General features: G+C 57.8%; 2 protein-coding genes across 8 annotated transcripts; one reads left to right on the forward strand and one right to left on the reverse strand.

Annotated features, from left to right (window-relative positions):
• Positions 1 to 139: 139 nt before the first annotated feature.
• Sox18 (SRY-box transcription factor 18) lies at positions 140 to 2,259 on the reverse strand. The gene is made up of 2 exons (XM_020161013.2): positions 1,778 to 2,259; positions 140 to 1,587 (listed from the first exon to the last, which is right to left on the reverse strand). Exons 1-2 carry the CDS (start codon positions 2,133 to 2,135, stop codon positions 791 to 793), a joined length of 1,155 nt encoding a protein of 384 aa, XP_020016602.1. The 5' UTR covers positions 2,136 to 2,259; the 3' UTR covers positions 140 to 790.
• Tcea2 (transcription elongation factor A2) lies at positions 1,485 to 18,460 on the forward strand. 7 transcript variants are annotated; one of them, XM_074075198.1, is made up of 10 exons: positions 1,485 to 1,605; positions 13,295 to 13,357; positions 13,699 to 13,804; positions 14,796 to 14,886; positions 16,044 to 16,174; positions 16,443 to 16,499; positions 16,863 to 17,017; positions 17,089 to 17,235; positions 17,985 to 18,077; positions 18,275 to 18,460. In XM_074075198.1, the coding sequence occupies exons 2-10, from the start codon at positions 13,304 to 13,306 to the stop codon at positions 18,281 to 18,283; spliced, it is 843 nt and encodes a 280-aa protein (XP_073931299.1). In that variant the 5' UTR covers positions 1,485 to 1,605; positions 13,295 to 13,303; the 3' UTR covers positions 18,284 to 18,460. The 7 variants fall into 7 exon arrangements, with proteins under 7 accessions (XP_073931299.1, XP_073931294.1, XP_073931295.1 ...); XM_074075193.1 differs by lacking the exon at positions 1,485 to 1,605 and adding an exon at positions 2,220 to 2,240; XM_074075194.1 differs by lacking the exon at positions 1,485 to 1,605 and adding an exon at positions 2,222 to 2,240 and having other exon boundaries at positions 18,006 to 18,077.
• The last annotated feature ends 544 nt before the right edge of the window (positions 18,461 to 19,004 follow it).

The following is a 19,004-nucleotide window of genomic DNA, read 5'->3' on the forward strand; positions in this document are numbered from 1 at the left end:
ACAGAAGTATCAGTGCTGTGGGCCTAGCCAGGTGAAGGTCACTGCCTTAGGCAGTCCCAGGGCTTGTAGGAAGTTTTGTAAGGCACAGGGGGTGGGGGTGGCGGCTGCTAATGTGTGAGACTCACCAACCTTGAGTTAAAACAGGTAAGGGACAGGAGAGGAATGCAGGCTGGGAGGGTGGGGTGATGCTGTCAGGGGCATCAGTTGGAAGGAAGGAGAACAGAAGTGGGGCTCAAGTGGAGTCAGGATCCCTTGCGAGGAGGAAAGTGCCCAGGGCTCTGGGCCGGAACAACCACAGACACAGTGTGCAGAGGAAGGAAAGGCCCAGGCACTTTATTGTGGCCCCCTGCCCAGAGGATCCAGCTCCTGGCCCCTCCTTTACAGCAAACATTGTTTATTCCTTGTATTTAAAAAGCCCTTGCTACATGGATGCTGGTGATCACTGAAACCCTTTAAAAGAAAAAGTTTAATTAAAAATTAAATATATTGTATTATGTATATAAAAAAGGCAAAGTAAAAAATACAATCTGGTTCTAGAAAATACACTGCAAGAAAAGGATTAGGTGCTTCAACAACTTAACCCTGGCAGGGCCAGCCAGCAGGTCCTAGGCCTGGGTTTCCTAGCCCCACGTGGGAGCCAGCAGCAGGGTCCCCAGAACTGGGACGGTGGCCGGGAGGTGGGACCCACATGCCGTTAGCGTCGCTGTTGCATAGCCTAAACATACATCTGCGCGAGGGAGCGGGCAGCCGCACGGCGTGAGGAAGCGCTGAGAGCTGGTGCAGCAGCAGCTTAGCCAGAGATGCAGGCGCTGTAGTAGACCGCGCTGCTGGCATCCGACAGCGCCGAGATGAGGCTGCTCTCCTCTGGACAGGACATAGTGCGGGGGCCCAGTTTGGCCAGTGCCACATGGTATGGGAGCGGGGTGGCGTCCGTCCGAGTCCGGCTGCAGTTGAGGTACTGGTCGAACTCGATGAGGTCCACGTCGGCCCAAAGGTCGTCTGTGGGTCCCAGCGGTTCGGCGCCGTCCAGTGGCGGGGCCTCGGGCGGCGGCGACAGTGGGGTGGGGTATGGGCCCGGAGCGCCCAGGGCGCCGTAGTAGATGCCGGCGAGCGGCGCGGTGGGCGGCGCGGTCCTGAGCGCCTCGGCCAGGGGCGCTCCGTAGCAGCCGCCTGGGTCCCGGGCCAACTCGGGGGCGTAGGTCGCACGGAAAGCCCTCAGAGCGCAGTCCTCGGGCGGCACAGGCGGCGGGAAGAAGGCGGCCTCTCCGGACTCCAGGCCGTCCAGCGGCGAGCGCTCGGGAGTGGGTAGCCCCAGGCCGTCGAACTCCGCGCCCAGCTGGGGCAGCTCGCGGAAGGCTCGGGCGGAGCTGGACGCAGCGGCTTGGAAGGATTCGGGAGGCGGTGGGGGCGGCGCCAGGCCCGGGAGCAGGAGCCCAGGCTCCAGCCGCCGGGCCTTGCGCGCCTGCTTTTTTCGGCGGGGCCGGTACTTGTAGTTGGGGTGGTCGCGCAAGTGCTGCACACGCAGCCGTTCGGCCTCCTCCACGAAGGGCCGCTTCTCTGCCGCGTTCAGCTCCTTCCACGCTTTGCCTGTGGGACACCGCACCGGTCAGTGCACCGTCGTCGGGCACATGACCCACACGATCCTGCATGCGCTCTGGGCGCGCGCGCGGCTAGGGTGTGGCACGGTCCCCTCTGCCAGGCCCCAGACCCGGGACCCTCCACCAGAGGCCGACCCCCTCCCCTCTCACGCCCTTTCCCTACCCTCCCTGCAGCTCACCCAGCATTTTGCTCAGCACCGCATTATGCAGGTCCGGGTTCTGCTGCGCCAGCCGCTTGCGCTCGTCCTTCGCCCACACCATGAAAGCGTTCATGGGCCGCCGGATGCGCGACTCGTCGGCCGTCTGGCGTTCCCCACGGCCGGACGGGCTGAGGCCATAGCGCCCCGACTCGGGGCTGCGAGGCGGGCTGCACGGCTGGCTGGTTGGCGAAGCGGGCGCGACGGGCGCGACGGGCGCGGTGGGGGCGGCGGGGAGGCCGCGCGGCTCAGCGGCGGCCCCGGATCCCGGGGCCCATGCACAGTCGCGGCGGGCGGGCGGGTCGTCCTGTGCGCCGTAGCCGGGCGGCGATCTCTGCATTCCAGCTGGGCGCGGCCTGGGCGGAACGCGGCGCGGGAGCGCAAGGACGGTGGTGAGCACTGCGGGACCGGGCGCGGAGAGCTGGCCTGCGACGAGCTGGTGGAGGTGTGGACACGATGTCTTCGCGCCCGGCGGGAGCTTAGATATAGGGGCGCGGGGCCAATCGGCTGCGGGGCGGGCGGGGCGGGGCGGGGCGGGCCTGGGCCACCCCCTCCCCCGGGGCTCCCTTTCTTCTTTGGCCCGGCCGGATCCCGCGGAGGCCTCCCCGGCGCAAAGCCCCCCGCACCGTCTCTGAAGGAGAGACCCCTGAGTGGGAGAGGGGCTGCTGGTGAGGGCTGGGGCTCAGAAGGAGGGGTCCTACTGGGCTCTCAGGCTTTCAGAGCCGCGCTGCCGCCCCACCCACGGAGTCAGTCCCCCAGGCAGTAACTGAAGGAGGGGGCAGGGCCATGAGGTTTCGTTGGCGAAGGCTGACTTATTTTAGCACCAAGTTCTTGGGAGGCCGCCTTCCTTCGTGGTGTACCTTGGGAAAGAAGATTGTATTGGGGGGGGATGTTTATGCATGCAGAACTCAGCATTGGGGACTTTCAAGGCCTCCTCCTAATCCTGTACCTATAGTTAACGGAGAAGGTGGGCCTCTCCTCCCCAACTCCCAAACCTACACCAGGGCAAGGTAGAGCCTGGAAAGGAACCACAGGAAAAGGGAGTCTGGAGTCCGCAGCCCCCCTCTCTTTCTCCCAGAGTCTGCTGTGTAGAGGCTTCTGTAACTGGTTCCCCTGTCTAGGTGAAGTCACATTGCCACGGAGAGAGACGAGGGAACACTGGGTCTTTCCTAATGGCCCCTCCCACAGACTGTCAAGCCTGCGGGGTGGGAAAGCTCCAGAAACCCCCAGCCTCCTTAATTTTTTGTGTCCATTGCGCCCCATTAGGAAGAGGTCTGGGCTCCATCTCCCCATAGATTATGTCCCCTTCTCCCTACCAAGTGTGGTTCTATGAGGAAGGCTTAGTATCCTTGGCAACCATGTGAGTGGGTAAGGACTCCCATCCCATCCTGGAAGCTCTACAACCCTCACTACTGTGGCAGGATATCCCACCCTGTTGAGAGCTCCACGGTTTGAGGCCATAGATGTCAGTGACCCTAGGTCTGTGTGATGTCTGGTGGCTATCTGGACCACATAGAGCTCATCCTTAGGAATGGGGCATGTCCCTTGTGGGTCCTGCAGCACTCAGTGACTTTCCTGAGCTGTCCCCCAGTACTCCTGTCATGGGGAGAGACCAGAGCCCCCACCCTTAGTCTAAGGGCTGTTGGGTGTCCAGCTGTCTCCATATCCCCACCTGACATCCTGCCATGTAGGGTTTGGTGGTAAAGAGCTTGGTTTACTAGCTGGCCTCCAGATCCCAGGTACATCATTGGCCCTGCACCTGATGCACCAATACACAGCAGGGCTGGTATGTTGGGAAAGCTGGGGCACCTGGAGGTGGGGTCTCTGGCTTTTCTCAAGAGGCAGGCAATGATATGGACACCTAGGTAAACTGCCAGTGGTGCCAGTTCACTTTGGCCAGGTCTGAGTGTAGGTGGGTAGATGGAGTGGGAGCTGGGGGGATAGTAGGTCATAGGGAACAGTGGGAGGATCAGAGCTGGGGACCAGGGTTATGAGCATTTGCCTAGCATGTAGGAGGCTCTGGGTTCATTCCCCATCGCCGCAAACTACAAAACAAAACAAAACAAAACCATACAGGACTAGAGCTGCCCTGATTTTCCCCAACTTGGTAGGGGCTACCTCTACCTTACAGCCTTATGAATACAATTCTGGGGTTATCAGGGCCTGACTTTAGCCTGGACCATGGCTGATCTGAGGTGATGGTCACTGGGCCTCCAGAATGGGGCCTCTAGGGTCCTTTGCAGCAGGTCCCCCATATTGGAGTTCCTGGTGGCCTGACACTTTGTAGCCCCTGAGAGCCCAGAGTCATCCCAGTGCTCTGAACATAGTGGCTGCCTGTGTCAGGCATTACCTCATTGCTCCCCCATGCCCTCCAGCAGCCACCTCCCCTGACGCCAGCCAATGACCCTTCCTCTTGGTTAGCTGTGGAGTTCAGGTGTCCAGCTGTCATGTCCTGTGAACAAGGCTGGGAGGGAGCCTGATGGGTGCTCTCTTCCCTCTATAGTCAGGGGTGAGGATGGCAGTCCTGGTGAGGATTGCAGTCCTCACCCACCCTCCAACATGGGATGACAGTGGGGGAGGTAACTACAGTCAGCCAGTGGGGTGGCCCTGACCCTGGAGCTGCAGGGCTAGAGGGACTCCTCAGGGTTGTATAAGAGCTGGTGTGGGTGTGGCCAGCTGTGCTGGGGGAGGAACATCCAAAGTGAGTGTCTGCTTGTCTGTGTGTGGTCTGCATGTGTGCCTGTCTGTCCATCTGCTTGGGTATCGGTCGAGGTGGACCCTAATGCTGGAGGCTGCCTAGAGTCTTGGGATCCAGACAAGCTGGACTTTCTCATGAGGAGATGGAGACTCAAGGCTCAAGAGAGTCCTGCTCAGGAAAGTATGGCCCTTACCACCCAAGGGAGGGACCCCAAGACTACTTTGGCCACAGAGCTATGGTCCCTTTTCATGAGTCTAGGGGCATTCCTCTGCCTCCAGAACTCTACTTCAACCTGACCAGGCCCAGATAAGCTGCTGCCTACCTGTTATGTCTGCAGCTCCAGCCCCCAGAGAGGTAGAGTGGAGGTGCAACATTTTTCTGCAAGTTTGGGGCTGGCCTGAGTATTAAGTGAACACTCTCCAGCCCTCCACCTACCTCCCTCCCTCAGCCTGGACTGGACTCCTGGCCTCCTCTGGGTGAGGCCTGAAAAGGATGCTGGGTAGCAACCCTTGGTGGCTCTGGTGGGGGCTTGGCTTGGCTCAGTTCTGGCTGAGGGTGGCAGGACCTCCCAGGCACTGCCTGGGCATAGACCTCCCAGGCTCCCACCAGCCAGCCTGGGCGGCTGTAAGAGCAGTAAGTCTGGGACCAATTATACAGCCCTGCAGGGTCTGAACCCTCCCACTCTCAAAGGGGAGGGTGGGGTCTCTGTCTGAGGCCAATGTGGCTCAGGTGGAGGAGGACACTGGTCTGTTGGGGCCTTGGCTTTGGAGCCAGCTGCCCAGTTCAGATCCTACCTCCCTCCTGCCTCTCTCAGCTCCAGTGCTGGCTGGAGGCTAGCGCTGGGGGAATACGAGACTGGAATCATCCTTGACTTCTCTCTGAGGGGTTGGGGGTGTGTGTTTTAAAACTTGGTGGGCATGTATGGCTCTCAGCCAGTGACAGGTCTGGTTCAGATGGACTGAACCCTGGCATAGGGGCAGTGGGCCCTCTGGCACTGTGCATTCTTGCTCTCAGTACCTACTGGGGAGCAATGGGCTTCTAAAATGCTGCCTGTCTTGCTTCTGGGAAAGGGTAGGTGGGGTGGGCAGGAGCAGCCATACTCTCCCAGGAGCATGTGTGAGAGGATGTGAATAGATGTGAGTGAGAAGAAGTGCTTTCAAGTGTTGGAGCTGGGCAGGATAAAGTTCATGGGCACAGTTCGATACGGTCATGTGGACCCGAGAATCCCATGCAGAGCTGGGTGTTGGTGTGGACACTGGAGGGGGTGTCAGTGTGCTTGTGGGTATTGGCCTGGTGGAGGGATGGGGGTTGTGCAGGGGGCTTGTCTTCTGGGATCAGTCCCCAGCAGTGCTAGCAAGGGCTGTCCTAAGTCTAAGGGGTTTTTGTCTAAGGTGTTGTGTGGGATTGGCTCTCATCTGCCCTGGGTGCTCTTGGGCCACCAGGACTAAGAAGGGGCAGGAGACTGTGGGGATGGGAACGTCAAATGCAGCCTATTGACTACAGTGTCATTGTGGGTGATGGCAGATCCAAGTTCTGTGGACGGTTGGGGACATATCAAATGCAATGGAATGGCTTCTATGGGTGCACCAGGGGTTGGAAGATGTTTTAAAGTCTGTTCCCAAATTCAGGGGTATTAGGCAAGTGGGTGACCAAGGTGTTATTGCAGACTGTGCCCATTTTTAAGGTCACTGGTTGAGAGCTGAGATGTGGAGCCCTGGGACTGTTGTGCAGCCCTTTGGAGTGTTCTGCTCCTGGGGTGGCTGCATGGCCGTATGTGTCCGTGTGTGTCCTCCAGTGTTGCTGCATGCTGTGTGGGCCTCCCCAGCAACGCTGCTCCATGGGGGCTCCATGGGAACCAGGCTGGGGAGCTGGGCAGCTCTGGGTTTCCGAGGCAACAGCAGGGTGGGGCCAGGAAACAGCAGCTCAGGAAGGAAAGCTGGCCTCTCCCCCTGAGGGAGCCCAGGGCCAGCCGAGCTGAGCAGGCGCCAGACATTCTGTCCAGTTGCCCCAGACCCTGCTGGCTCAAGCTCTTCTCCGAGTTCCGTTGGCCCCACCCCTGACTCCACCCCTCATTACGGAGGATGGCTAGCCTTTGTGTGAATGACCTGGGTCCATAGGTGTCCCTGGATCTGTATTCCTGTGCGCCCTGGTCCCTTTGGCTCTGTAGAAACACAGGTGGGCTCTGCACCTTGGGCTGTGTGGTGGGCATACTTGGGTCCCCTGGAGGGCTGTATCTACCCAGACAGTTCTGCCCTGGGCTTTCCTGGCTCTCTCCTTCCCTACCAGACTAGGAACTGGGGAGAGAGGGAGGCCAGGACCAGAGAGAACAAATACTCTCAGGTGGTCACCTGCCCAACAGCCAGTAGGGTGCTCAGGCAGGAAGGCTAAAGCTGTGTGCTGCTTTTTTGCTGCTTGTTCTGGTTTTGGTGACAAGTAGTCTTGATGGGAAACCAGCTGGGCCTGCCAGCTGGGCTAGGGGCAGGTGTGTATTCTCAGGAGCCATCTACTTTCTTTGCTCAGAGACAGAAACCATGCATCCATCCATTCATTTGGTATTAAGCCCCTGCTGGAGTTCTAGGAGGTAGGAATTCAGCAGAGAACAAACAGCTCCAAGTCCCTGCTGTAGGAAGCTTGCATTCTGGTGTGGAGAGACAGAAAATCAACAAATAAACACAAGCCCAAATTTGGGGTACCAGCTATGGGGAGGGACTGTGTCAGGGTGCTCACAGCCTGACTTTTCCTGAGGTGGCTTTTGAGCCCCACCTGAAGGATATGTGAAGGAGCCACAGGAATGTGCTACACAGAAGGGTAGATGTGAAAAGCCCCTGGGAAGGGAAGTGAGCAGGTTTGTGGAAGGGCAGGGGTGCACCAGGAGAACAGGCCTGAGTGACAAGGGGTACTGGGACTTGAAGTTTTGTGATGTTTTTTTTTTCGAGATAAGATCTCAAGAACTATGTGCCTGGGCTGGCTTCGAATCTCAATCCTCCTGATCTCCGCCTCCTGAGTAGCCACTGGAGCCCAGGCTCTTGGAGCGTTTTGAGAGGAGGGTGAGTTTTGAGAGGCTGTGCTCTGATTTGGCTTCCCACAGCCTGCAGGGGCCTGGCTATGGCTGCCCTGGGCCCATGCTGGGCTCTGCAGGAGGGCAGGCAGGCAGGCTGCCTTAGGGCTCTATGGGTTTGCTGCCCTCTGAGTCAGACCTCCATGCTTCACCCATTGCCCCTGACCCTGTGGCTGCCTGTGGCCCCTGGGGGGGAAGGAGGGTGGAGTGGCCGCCAGGCTGGCGGGCTGGCAGGGCAAAAGGGCGGCATTTCTGGGAATTGTGTGGGGGAAGTGCATTGTTAGAGTGAGCCTGCAGCAGGCCAGGGCCACACCACACCGGCCTCTGGGGGTGCCTTGTGCCTCCCCAGAGCTGTCTCTGGAGTAGTGAGTTGGGCCCCTGCCAGGCTGTGGGCTGGCTGGGGACTTTCCTGGAGATGCTGCCCTGAGCCTGTGGCTCTTCCCATTTTGCAGACTGGGAGACTGAGGACCAGCAGCTGGACCAGCAGAGCCAGCAGTAGTGAACCCAGCCTCCACTCTGTCCTTACATAGGCACTTCTGTCCCTGGTCACTGCCCTGCCTGACTGAAGAAGTCCACATCTAAGGGAGGCCTAGGTGGGAATGGCTAGGGTTATACCTCCACAGAGCCCTGTAGTGGAGAACTACAGACCCAATGATGGTCTGGATTGTTTAATAAACCAGGTGCAAAGGAAGGGTTGCCCTGGCATGGCAAGAGCAGGGCCCTCTGGGGCTCAGAATGCCCCCTACTCAATGGTGACAGGAAACAAGGGGGCTCCGTGTGAGTTTGGCAGTGTGAGCCTTCCCACAGCTGCCCTCTCTTGGCCAGAGGGGAAGCGTGGAGGCTGCCACTGGGGTCATAGCCCTCTCTGGGTAGGCAGGAGGCGGGGGACACAAATAGAAAAATAAATGGCCTGAGTTTCCGCTGTTTCCTGGACTGTGGATGGGGGAGGAGCAGGCTATGGGCCAAAGGTGCAGCTGGCCTGGTGGGGCAGACCCTGGGGTGTCTTCCCATACCCTGTTAGGGCCATGTCCACCTTTTCAGATCTCCAAGCTGGTGTGTCTCCCCCTCAGATTCACCAGGGCAGGGCCATATTGCCCACCTAAGGCTCCTGAGAGTGTAAGACCCCTGCAGGAGAGGGAAGAACCTCTAAGGCAAATTGGGGGAAGGAGCAGGGCTTCTGGTGGGGTGAACCATAAAGGGGCCCCAGTGGTGCAAAGGTGAGGCTCTTAGGAACCTTCTCCTCCACCTAGCACAACATTGTCGAGGCTTCAAGTCTTTAGTATTGGCAGGTAAGTGTCTCTCCCCTTCACCTTCTGAAGGGCAGGATAGGGTCTGGGGGGTCAATGCCCTGTTGGGGTGAAGGCCCTGGAAAATCCATGGTTCAGATGCTGTTACCCCCTTGATACAGCTGTGAGAGCACTAGAGAGCCACTGTGGAAGAGGAAGTTCCCAAGGTTGGTGAGGTGCAGAGGGGTGTTCCTGAGGTGGGGGTGTGACTACTCTGAGTAAGGGCCAGGAGGTTGGAGTGAAGGCCCCTCAGGACTGACCACATTCTCACCCAGGCTACTGTAAGGTTGTGGTGAGTAGGGAAGCCCCTGCTGAAAATCTACTGGACCTCCCTAGTAGGGAGTCCCTCCCTACTAGCTATCCCTAGTTGGACAGTCAAGCAAGGGCAGGTCTGTGGCTCACTCCTGCCACCTACAGGCTGGGGCTTCTCATATCACTGGGGCCAGTCACAGGGCTGGGGCAGCTCAGAGGGGTTCTGTAGACCCTGGTCAGCTCCTTGGTGAGGTCAGTTGTCAATCATCAAGAGTATAGTTGAAGGTGGGCACATGTGGCTCAGGTCTGTAATTCTAGCTACTCAGGAGGCAGAGATCAGGAGGCTCACAGTTCAAAGCCAGCCCAGGGCAAGTAATTCATGAGACCCTATTTCAAAAAAACAAAAAACAAAAAACAAAAAAAACCCCATCACAAAAAAAGACTGTCAGAGTGGCTCAAGTGCTAAGAGCACTTGCCTAACAAGCATGAGGCCCTGAGTTCAAATGCCAGCACTGGAAAAAAAAAAAAAGAGCAAAGTAGAAGGATGTTGTGTGGCCCCAGGCTTCATTGGTGCCTGTGGTGTGGTTGGACTCTCAGAGCCTTTATTCATGCTCAAACACAGGATTATGGCACCATGGCTTGCTCAGGGATATGGCTCATGGAAACTGAGGCATGAGGGTGGGTGTGGGAGGGGTGAGAGAGTGGGTGTGGATGGATGTTCACCTATCATTAGGCCTCTGTCTTGGAAAAAAGCTTTGCTCCTGCAACTAATTCCATACTTTTTCTTATGACAAAGATGAATCTTATGACTATGTTTCCGTTTGCACATTGGTTCTTGGGAAAATCCTATCTAATGACACTGACAGTCCATGGCATAGTCAGTCCAGGTCATCTGGACATCCCACCTGTCACCTGGGCTCATGGTTCCTTGGCCTGAATTTCAGTGACTGGGCTCAACAACGTTTCAGGCAACAGCCCCTTGGCTTGCCCCCTGCCCCAAAATTGTGTCCCTTCCAGGCACACCACCCTGCATCTGCAGCACTGAGCAGGTGGGAGGCCTTGGTGAGGACCTTGGCCCCGTACCTGTTTACCTCCCTGGGATGCACGCCCCTCTGGCTGAGTGCAGTCGGGCCCTTCCTGAGGACCACTGTGAATCCTGGGATTCACAGTGCTGTGAATCTGCTGACAGCCGCGCTAGGAGGTGGACTCTCCACTCTTCACAGGTGGAGAGACTGAGGCCCAGGGCAACGAACAAAGCCTGGGATTTGTACCCTACTTCGAGGCAGGGTCCTTGCTCATGCAGCCTGTCCTGAGCGCGCGGCGCCTTCCTCAGCCCAGTCACGGCCCGTGCAGGCCTCACATCCTGCTCCTGCCCCTCACACCATTCCGTGTGCCCAGCATCTTGGAGAGGAAACCTCTGCGCAGAGGCATCAACCACCAAAAACTTGGCTCGCACGCGCAGAAGACCGCGGGGTGGCAGGGCTGAGGGTCCGGGCACGAGAGTGGGAACCGCTGGAGCCGACGCACGAAGGCGCCTCGGTGGGCGGCCAAGGAGGGCAGCTCGGGTGAGCGGAGCTCGCGCCGGGGTTACCGCCCTGCGGTCCCTCCCACCCCGGTCCGAGTCCGCCCGGAGCCCAGCCTCCGGTCTCCTACTTGTCCTTCCAGTGGAGGTTGTGGGGCGTGTCTTTCGGCGGCCGACCTGTTGGGACTACCTTTCCCAGGAGGCCGTGGGCCGTGAGGGCGTCTGGGAGTTGTGGCCTGCGGAACTAGGATTCCGCATCCCAGGATGCAGTGCGCGGCCGCGGGGCGGGGGTTTGGGCCAAGGATCTCCACGGCTGCGGCGGCGGCGGCAGCGGCGCCAGGGGCTGGGGTCGCGCCGGCCTGGGCGCCGGAGCGGGCGAAGGGCGCTGGTCCTGAGGCGATGATGGGCAAGGAGGAGGAGATTGCGCGGATCGCCCGGAGGCTGGACAAGATGGTGACCAGGAAGAGCGCGGTGAGGGGCGCGGGCCGCCAGGACCCCGGGGTCCCCGCCCCGCCGAGATCCGGTCGAGCCCAGCCGCGGGCCGGACGAGACCCCACCCTGGCCGAGACCCCCGCCCTGTGCCCGCCCTCCACCTTGTCCTGGGACCGCCGCTGTGGACTGGACGCCGCATGGGTGGAGACCCGCCCCCCGTCCCGCTGTCCTTGTCGCCCCTCAGGCGGCCAGAGGCGTTCCGGGCCTGGCCGTTTTCTTTTCCGTCTCTCCCCACCCTACAGATTCAGGTTTCTCTAATAAATTCTCTCCCTGCCATAGCCGGGTTTCAGCCATTGTGGGCAGATGGTGGAGACCCTTGGGGCGAGCCTGTGGGCTTTGGGATCCGAGGAAACGGTTCTGCCCCCGCGGCCTGGCCTCTGGCTCGCCCTCCGAGGCCGGGTGTGAGGCCTCCGAGGTCCAGCCCAGCTTGTGACCTTGGCAACCGGTCCGCGCATCTTCTCAGGACAGCATCTTTAGCGGATGGTACCAGCATCCTACCTGGCCTGGGTAGGGAGGGGGCTGGGAGGTCCCACTAAACACGACCAACCCGCCCGCGGGACAGCTCCTGGGGCAGTTAGGGCGGCGAAGGCAGCTGAGTCACGGGCTTCTGAGGCGTGAGCAGCCCTCTCTAGAGCTGTGCCTGCAGTGTGTGTATGTGTGGGGGGGGCGGTAGCAGGATTGACCAAGGTTTGGGGCTGGAGTCTACATCAGGAAGGAGGCAGACCCACACACATTTCTTTACACGAGAAACAACCCTTCTCTCCATGGCTGCCATTATCCCTGGGCCTCCTTGGACAACAGAGTGGGGTAGCAATGAACTGTTGGCCAAAGGAGGCAGGTGCTTCCCTTCTCTAAGGGGACAAACCCAAGGGACAAACACCTTGCAGGACAAGGCAAAAATGGGCTGAGGGGCTGGAGGACTGGTGGAAGCCCAGCTTGAGTAGAAGCCCAGGGAGGAGATCCCTCAGAGGCTCCCTTGGTGGTTGCAGCACCCCAGAGGCTTCTCCCAGTTGGGGGTGTGTTTGGGGTCCATCCTTGTTGGGTGTGCAGGGCTATTGCAGGGAGAGTATACTTGGTTCTGGGGACCATATCTCATCAAGAGATCACCTAAGGGTTCATCTGTGCACAGCTAGAGGAGCAGGACCTGTCTTTGTGGGGCTGTGAGAGGGGCTGCAGCCTGAGCAAAGAAGTCACACACTTTGGCGGGCAGGCCCATCCCATCCCACTACTTCTATTGCAGGGCATTTGAGTAGCTGGGTGGGTCATCTCTGCCCCCTCAAGACACACACATGAATATACATCAGGACAAAGTGATGCTGCCTGTGAAGGGCAGCTAAACAAGGGTGTGTGTGTGGGGGTTGTTGCATGAGATGGTCTCAGTTGTAAGAATGAGGAGTTATTTGAACAAAGCTCTGGAAAGTTATGAGCCCTGTTGATGTGCTTCAGAGGGATGTTGAGGCACAGCAGCTTTAGGAGCAAGAGTCCTGGGCTGCTTGGCACTTTTGAGGAACACTGAGGAGTCTGCTTGCTGTGGAGGTAACCCTGGCTGTAGGACTCGTGCAGACTCTGAGGAAAGGAAGAGCTTGGTGGGGGCGGTGATGCTGAGGAGGGAGACACTTTCAGTGTCTAGGACATGGGTGGTGTCTGGCTTGGTGGAATACATGAGGAGTGGAGCCATGGGGCTGCCAAGTGCTGGCTGTGGCTAACTGAGAGTTTGGATCTTCCTTGGTTAGCATCTCCCTAAGGTGGGGGGGGGCACTTTGGCAGGGGGAAGGTGTCTTTCCACCTGGGAGTGGATGAACAGGGGATAGTGAACTTGGACTATTTGGGTGTGGCCCTTACTGCTGGGGAGGAGCTTTAGCATTTCCTCTCTAGTGGTTTCATCAGTGACTTGATGTTACCATGAAGTCAGGGAGGTGATTTCCAGGGATGCAGGTTGGGAAGCCACTTGCCCTTCCCTCACAGTCTGCAGAGCTGCTTCCCTTTCACTCTTGTCCAGGGTGGGGGCAGTAAGGGCTCCTGCTGTGGTGCAAGAACATGTGCACAGAGCTCTGGGCATCTCAAGGTGGGGGAATTGTGGCTTTCTTCTGATCTGTAAATTGTCACTGTCTTGTGTCCCCCTGGTGGCAGAAGAACGTAGGGTTATCCATTGAGTTCTAAAGTCTTTTATGAAGGTCCCTTCTCCTTCCAGGAGGGTGCCATGGACCTGCTGCGGGAGCTGAAGGCCATGCCTGTTACACTGCATCTGCTCCAGGTAGGCTCTGCCTGCCCCAGCCTGCGATAGCTCTGGGGACAGCAGTGTCAAGGGCATTTAGCAGGGCTCCCTGCCCTTATCTGGCCTTGGTTGGCACAAACTGTTCTGAGGAGAGGGTTCCTGCCTTTCTCTGGTGTTTAGTGAGGTGGGGAGAGGATGTCTGAGGATAACTGACCCTGTCCTGAGTTCCAAATGGGATAGTAGCCATTGGGAGAGGCATCTGTCTTTCCTCAGTTGGTCCCCAACCCCCCTGCCCTGTTGGAGTCAAGGGTTTGCTAAGAGGATTCTGACCCCTGGGGTGGGTCCCCACCACCTCCCAACCTAGGCTGCTTGCCTTGCAGTCCACCCGTGTTGGGATGTCTGTCAACGCCCTGCGGAAGCAGAGCTCGGACGAAGAGGTCATTGCACTGGCCAAGTCCCTCATCAAGTCCTGGAAGAAGCTCCTGGGTGCGGGTCAGACTGTGAGGGCTGTGCTGGGGCAGGGAGCATGCAAGAAGGGCTGGCCTCTTTCTGTCCACACAGCATAGACCATGGGCTGTGCTGCCCTGAGCTGAGCCACCTGGGAATGGGATATGACAAAACTGGACCAGGAAGCACTTAGCTCAGGGCTGGGAAATGGATCAGTGAGTGCCATCTGTGACTGTGAGGCGGGCTAGCCTGGGAGGCATGACTGTTTGGACAAGGGTTTGTGTTGGGGAAAGGGTTCCATATAGAACTAGAGAAGAAGAGCTGAGGGCAGGATCTGGACTGACCAGTGTTGAGGGCATCCAGGAGCCCTAAAAGAAGGAGATCATGCTGTGGAGGTCACCAGAGGAGAAGGGCAAGGCCAGGACACTCTAGGGAGTATTTCCAGATGAGGGGGGAGGAGCTGGGGCCACCACCCAGGGAAGGGTGGATATAAGCTAGCTCTTGTGGACAATGAATGACTGAGCTGCAGAGATGCCCCTGTGGATTAGGGAGGCAGCTCTACCTCTGGACCCTGGGAGGGTTTCAGTTTCACTTGGGCTCTGTCTATACCTTGTGAGACAGCCACAGGGCTGGTCCCTTTCTCTAGTCAATGGCCATCAGGATGTAAGTGGCACAAGCATGTCCTCGTCTCCAGTACAGGCCCTGGGCTAGGCTCTGCCTAAGGCTGGGCTCAGGAGGAGCCATGTGGGGCATAAGCTTGGTTGCTGGCCAGGATGGACCTTTCAGAGGCCCCACAGTGGTCTGCTTAAATAAGGATGTGAGATGAGGGTCCTGGGGAAGTTGGTGGGCTTACGGGGGACAGAGAGGCCCCTGTCAGGAAGGCCTGGTGGCCTCCTGGTACCTTATTTGGCTGGGCTGGAGGTGGGTAGAGGTCTGGGCAGATGGGTCTGGCTGAGGCTGGGCCTTGATGGTGACCAGTCCCCTGCTTGCCTGCTTCTGACCAGTCTGTCCTCTTTTCTGTCAATGGCAGATGCTTCTGATGCTAAAACCAGAGATCGAGGGCGGGGCACACCTCTACCCACATCGTCCTCAAAGGATGCCTCAGAGGCCATGGATCCCAGGTAGAACACTTGAAGGCAGGTGCACACCTTCCTGCTTGTTTCCTTAGTAGCAAAAGGGTGCTTATGTCAATGTCCTGGGTATTCCCTGAGGGAGGGCTTTCTCCAGGGAGTCTCTCTATGCAGATGCTTGGTCATCCTCATGCTGGATGCTGTGTTCAGCAGCTGAATCTTCTCCACAACCATCTGAGATGGGCGGGTGTTTCTGCCCACTTATCAGTGAGACCCTTGACACTCCTTAGCAGGGAGCTGCTGTGAATCTGGAGTGGCCTGTAGGAAACAGCCCCCATCCTGTGTGTGATTTTCACTGGCCTCCCACAAATCCCATCCTGAACCAAAGAGGGGGCCCTGTTGCTCTCTCTGCTTTCATGACCACCACGACCAGGTTAGGCCCTGTTGCCATAGAGATTGGGGGCCCTGCTGGTGATAGGCTGTTGATTGAGGTGCTGCTTTGCTGTAGCAGTGGCAGAAGGCTAGGCCTGGGCCAGGACTAGCTGAACTCTGAACTGTTGGGATAATGGTACAGTCTGAGCTTATCTGCAGAACTGCACATTGATTTTGCTTCAGGGAGCTACCTGCCTTACTGATTTCCATAGGGGATATAGGGAAAGGGCCCAGTGAATGTAGCCTGGTCATTGGGTAGTCCCATGTAGGTCCCAGCTCTAAGAGGGGCATCCTTGCCCTATTTTGTTTGTGCCAAGTAAGGTCATCTATGACATCAGAACTTGACGTTGGGTGACTCTTGCCTTGTCTTTACCCCAGATAACTATAGTTCTCTGCCTGTCCTTGACCTACCATCACCAGAGGGGTGTTCACAGTATGACCCATTTCCAGGACCTCTTGGAGACCAGATGCCCCAGTGATGGCAAGAATTTTTTAGCCATTCTCACCACAGGGGAGCTGCCCAGACACTGCTGGGGAAGGATCTGGCACCCTGTTCCATTTAGGGAGTGAGCTGTGACCCACAGGGAACCTCACAGCCGTCTTCTGGCCAGCAGGGCAGATTACACAACATGCTGGGCTGGACTGAAGACGGGCGAAGTCACCCACCTTGCCAGAGTCTGTTAGGGTGAATTGAACAGGCTTTGGAGGTGGGGATGGTGCCCTGACATTCGCTTTTCTGGGGACAGCCTTGAGCCTAAGGGACCTTGTGTCTTTAGCCGCAAGAGGCCAGAACTGCCCAGGACACTGTGCACACCGAGGATCACCACGTTTCCCCCGGTGCCCGTTACCTGTGATGCTGTGCGTAACAAGTGCCGTGAAATGCTGACGGCTGCCCTGCGAGTGGACCGTGAGTGCCTGGCAGGCCCTGGCTCCTGACACTCCCACATTTATAGGGTGGGGGCCCTCTGGCCTGTTGCAGAGGCGTGCTTCCAGATGGGTGGCCCTTAACCTGTTGTTACGACCCTGGGAGGAGGCTGGGGTTACTGGAGTGCCTGGATCTTGGGCGGTGTCCTCCAAAGGTGAATGCCCCCTCTAGCTGCCAACGTGCCGTGTAAGCAGAGGGGTGGCAGGTGAAAAGGCCAATGGGGACGGCTAGTGAGGGCTCCCTCTTGCAGAGGATCACGTGGCTGTCGGTGCGGATTGTGAGCATCTGTCGGCTCAGATCGAGGAGTATATCCTTTATGTAGGGCTTATGGGCCTGAGGACATCTGGTGGTCTGTAGGCCACTGGGCTGACTCCTTCTGGTGGCTGCTGGATACCACTGGTGGGCTGTTCAGTGTCCTCTCTGGGTGATCTCCTACCTTTTCCTGGGTCATCGGATGGCTTTATCCCAGGAGGGCAAGGGCACAGGTGAGGGGCTGATTCTGTTTGCTGGTGGGTCTGAGGGAAGACACAGTTGCTGCAGCCCCTCAACTCCCCACTGGGCCTGGGTGGGTAGACTTGACTTCCCATGGCTAGGCAGAGCATCCTCCACACGGCCCCCAGCAGGATGGGTGGAGCGCAGTGGCCTCAGATGGATCCTTAAACACCTACACGCATCTTCCGGGATGTGGGAAACACAGACATGAAGTACAAGAACCGTGTGCGGAGCCGTATCTCCAACCTGAAGGATGTCAAGAACCCTGACCTCCGGCGGAATGTGCTGTGTGGTGTCATAACACCCCAGCAGATTGCTGTGATGACATCGGAGGTGAGCTCCACTGGGGAGCTGGGGGCTGCTTCTGTGGAGCTGTAGGCTGAGCACTTGGCCCCTCACCCCAGGAGATGGCCAGTGATGAGCTGAAGGAGATCCGCAAGGCCATGACGAAGGAAGCCATCCGTGAGCACCAGATGGCCCGCACAGGTGGCACGCAGACAGACCTATTCACTTGTGGCAAGTGCAGAAAGAAGAACTGCACATATACACAGGTGAGAGCCACTGCACCCCTAAGGGCCTGTGTCCTCAGGGCACTCACTCTCCTTTGAGCCCATGCCTGTTCCCACCTTTTCTGGGTTCAGGGTCTGCCCTTATACTTTGACACTGTCAGGGCTAAAGTCCAAACCTGGGTTTCTCCCTGAGCTTCCAGGGACCCTGGGCCCCATTAAGCAGCATCTTGGGTGGTAGGTCCCATTTGTTTTGGTATGCTAGGGCTCTGTGGCCTGGCTTTGCCCAGCATGGAGGGACAGGAGAGTGTGTGTTGGTGGTGATAGGAAGGAGGTATGCCAGCAATGACTGCAGGACCTTCAGACCTTGCTGTGGAGATGAATGCTGAGGTGCTCTGGAGAGACTGTGAAGACCCCAAGAGATGTTGGGGGCTTGGAAAGAGGGGAGTGGATTGAGGTGGTCTGGTAAAACTGCTCAAGAGGCAATGGAAACTGCCATCTCCCTCCTTAGCTACCAGGACCTGGGTTTGTGCAGAGATAGCCTAGCTCCCACTGCCCATCAGGACTGGCCTTGCCTTCCAGAAGGTGGCCATGGCTACTGGGTTCCCTTCTGATCCCCTCACCCTCCTGCTCCTAGCTATTCTGAGTTCTTTGGCATGAGGCATTGGGCATACACACAGGGGCGAGCTTTGAAAAGCTGGGGTTTCTGGGCAGCCTCAAATTAAATCACCTATGGGCCCAGGGGCTGCAAGGCCAGCACTACAAGTCAGGGGATACTCCTGGGTATTCCCTAGGCTCAGCCACCTGCCCCACAGGTGCAGACTCGCAGCTCTGATGAGCCCATGACCACCTTTGTTGTCTGCAATGAGTGTGGGAACCGTTGGAAGGTAGGTGGGCCCATGATGCACCTACAGCCCTGTTCTCTGGAGGTGGGGGTGGCTTAGTCCATGTGAGGTCTATGATATGAACCAGGAACTGCTGTGCCCATCCAATGTCCCAGGAGCCTCAGGGATGGGGGACTTTGTGAACCTGCCCTGCTGTACCCATGTGGGCCACAGCTGGGCACCTCATTGCTTTCCTGCAGTTCTGCTGAGCCCTTGTGCAGATGTGCTGCAGCCCTGGGCTAGGCTCCAGCATTTTCCATGGACACTTCTCTGGAGAACCCCTGAAGGCGGCATGCCCTGCTCCCAGCCTGCCTGCCTGCCTTGTGTGCACCTTTCTGCCCTTTGCTCCTCATTATTAAATGTTTTATCTTGCCATCTTTGGCCTAGTGGGCTGTACCCAAGCACCAGCTGGGCCCTATTTCCTGTGTCTGGCCTGTTCTCTACTGTTGTGGTTACCTCTTCTCCCTGGAGTCAGGCAATTGAGTTTAGTCCTGGTGGGGCAGCACTGGAGGCAAGAGCTTGATTAGCCCTCATACCTGTGCCATGTGATTGTAGGATGCTGGGCAGTGGTGCCTGTACCTCTCACATGTGCACATGTACATCCATGTGTGGACCAGGTCCAACCAAACTGGCTGTCTGGGAAGGTGAGGAGGGTTCTATGTGGGGCCCCAGTTAAACCAGGACACTATCCAGTAAACATCCATCCTCCTCAGGTATGGCAGCCCAGGGCCTGCCGTTCTTAGGATGGCTCACCTCATCCAGCACTCTGCTTCAGGAAAGAGTGGAACTCATCCCACAGGGATGGAAAGTCTCTGGGCCCTGGGCCAATTCTAGCTCCAAATATTTAAGCTCTCAAAAACTCAGGAATGGAGTGGTGACTGGTTGCCTCACTACTGAGATGAAGATGACATTGTGTCCAGCACCAAGGAA

Source organism: Castor canadensis, chromosome 5, assembly GCF_047511655.1.
Source record: "Castor canadensis chromosome 5, mCasCan1.hap1v2, whole genome shotgun sequence".
Classification (NCBI taxonomy): Eukaryota; Metazoa; Chordata; class Mammalia; order Rodentia; family Castoridae; genus Castor; species Castor canadensis.

Bases quoted from the DNA above. Each gene is read 5' to 3' on its own strand.
- Sox18 (XM_020161013.2), bottom strand. From the start codon at position 2,135: ATGCAGAGATCGCCGCCCGGCTACGGCGCACAGGACGACCCGCCCGCC. The intron at 1,588-1,777 runs GTGAGCTGCAGG...GGTGTCCCACAG, and splicing joins GGTGCTGAGCAAAATGCTGG to GCAAAGCGTGGAAGGAGCTG.
- Tcea2 (XM_074075196.1), top strand. From the start codon at position 11,241: ATGGGTGGAGACCCGCCCCCCGTCCCGCTGTCCTTGTCGCCCCTCAGG. The intron at 16,500-16,862 runs ATATCCTTTATG...AAACACCTACAC, and splicing joins GTCGGCTCAGATCGAGGAGT to GCATCTTCCGGGATGTGGGA. The intron at 17,018-17,088 runs GTGAGCTCCACT...CCCTCACCCCAG, and splicing joins TTGCTGTGATGACATCGGAG to GAGATGGCCAGTGATGAGCT.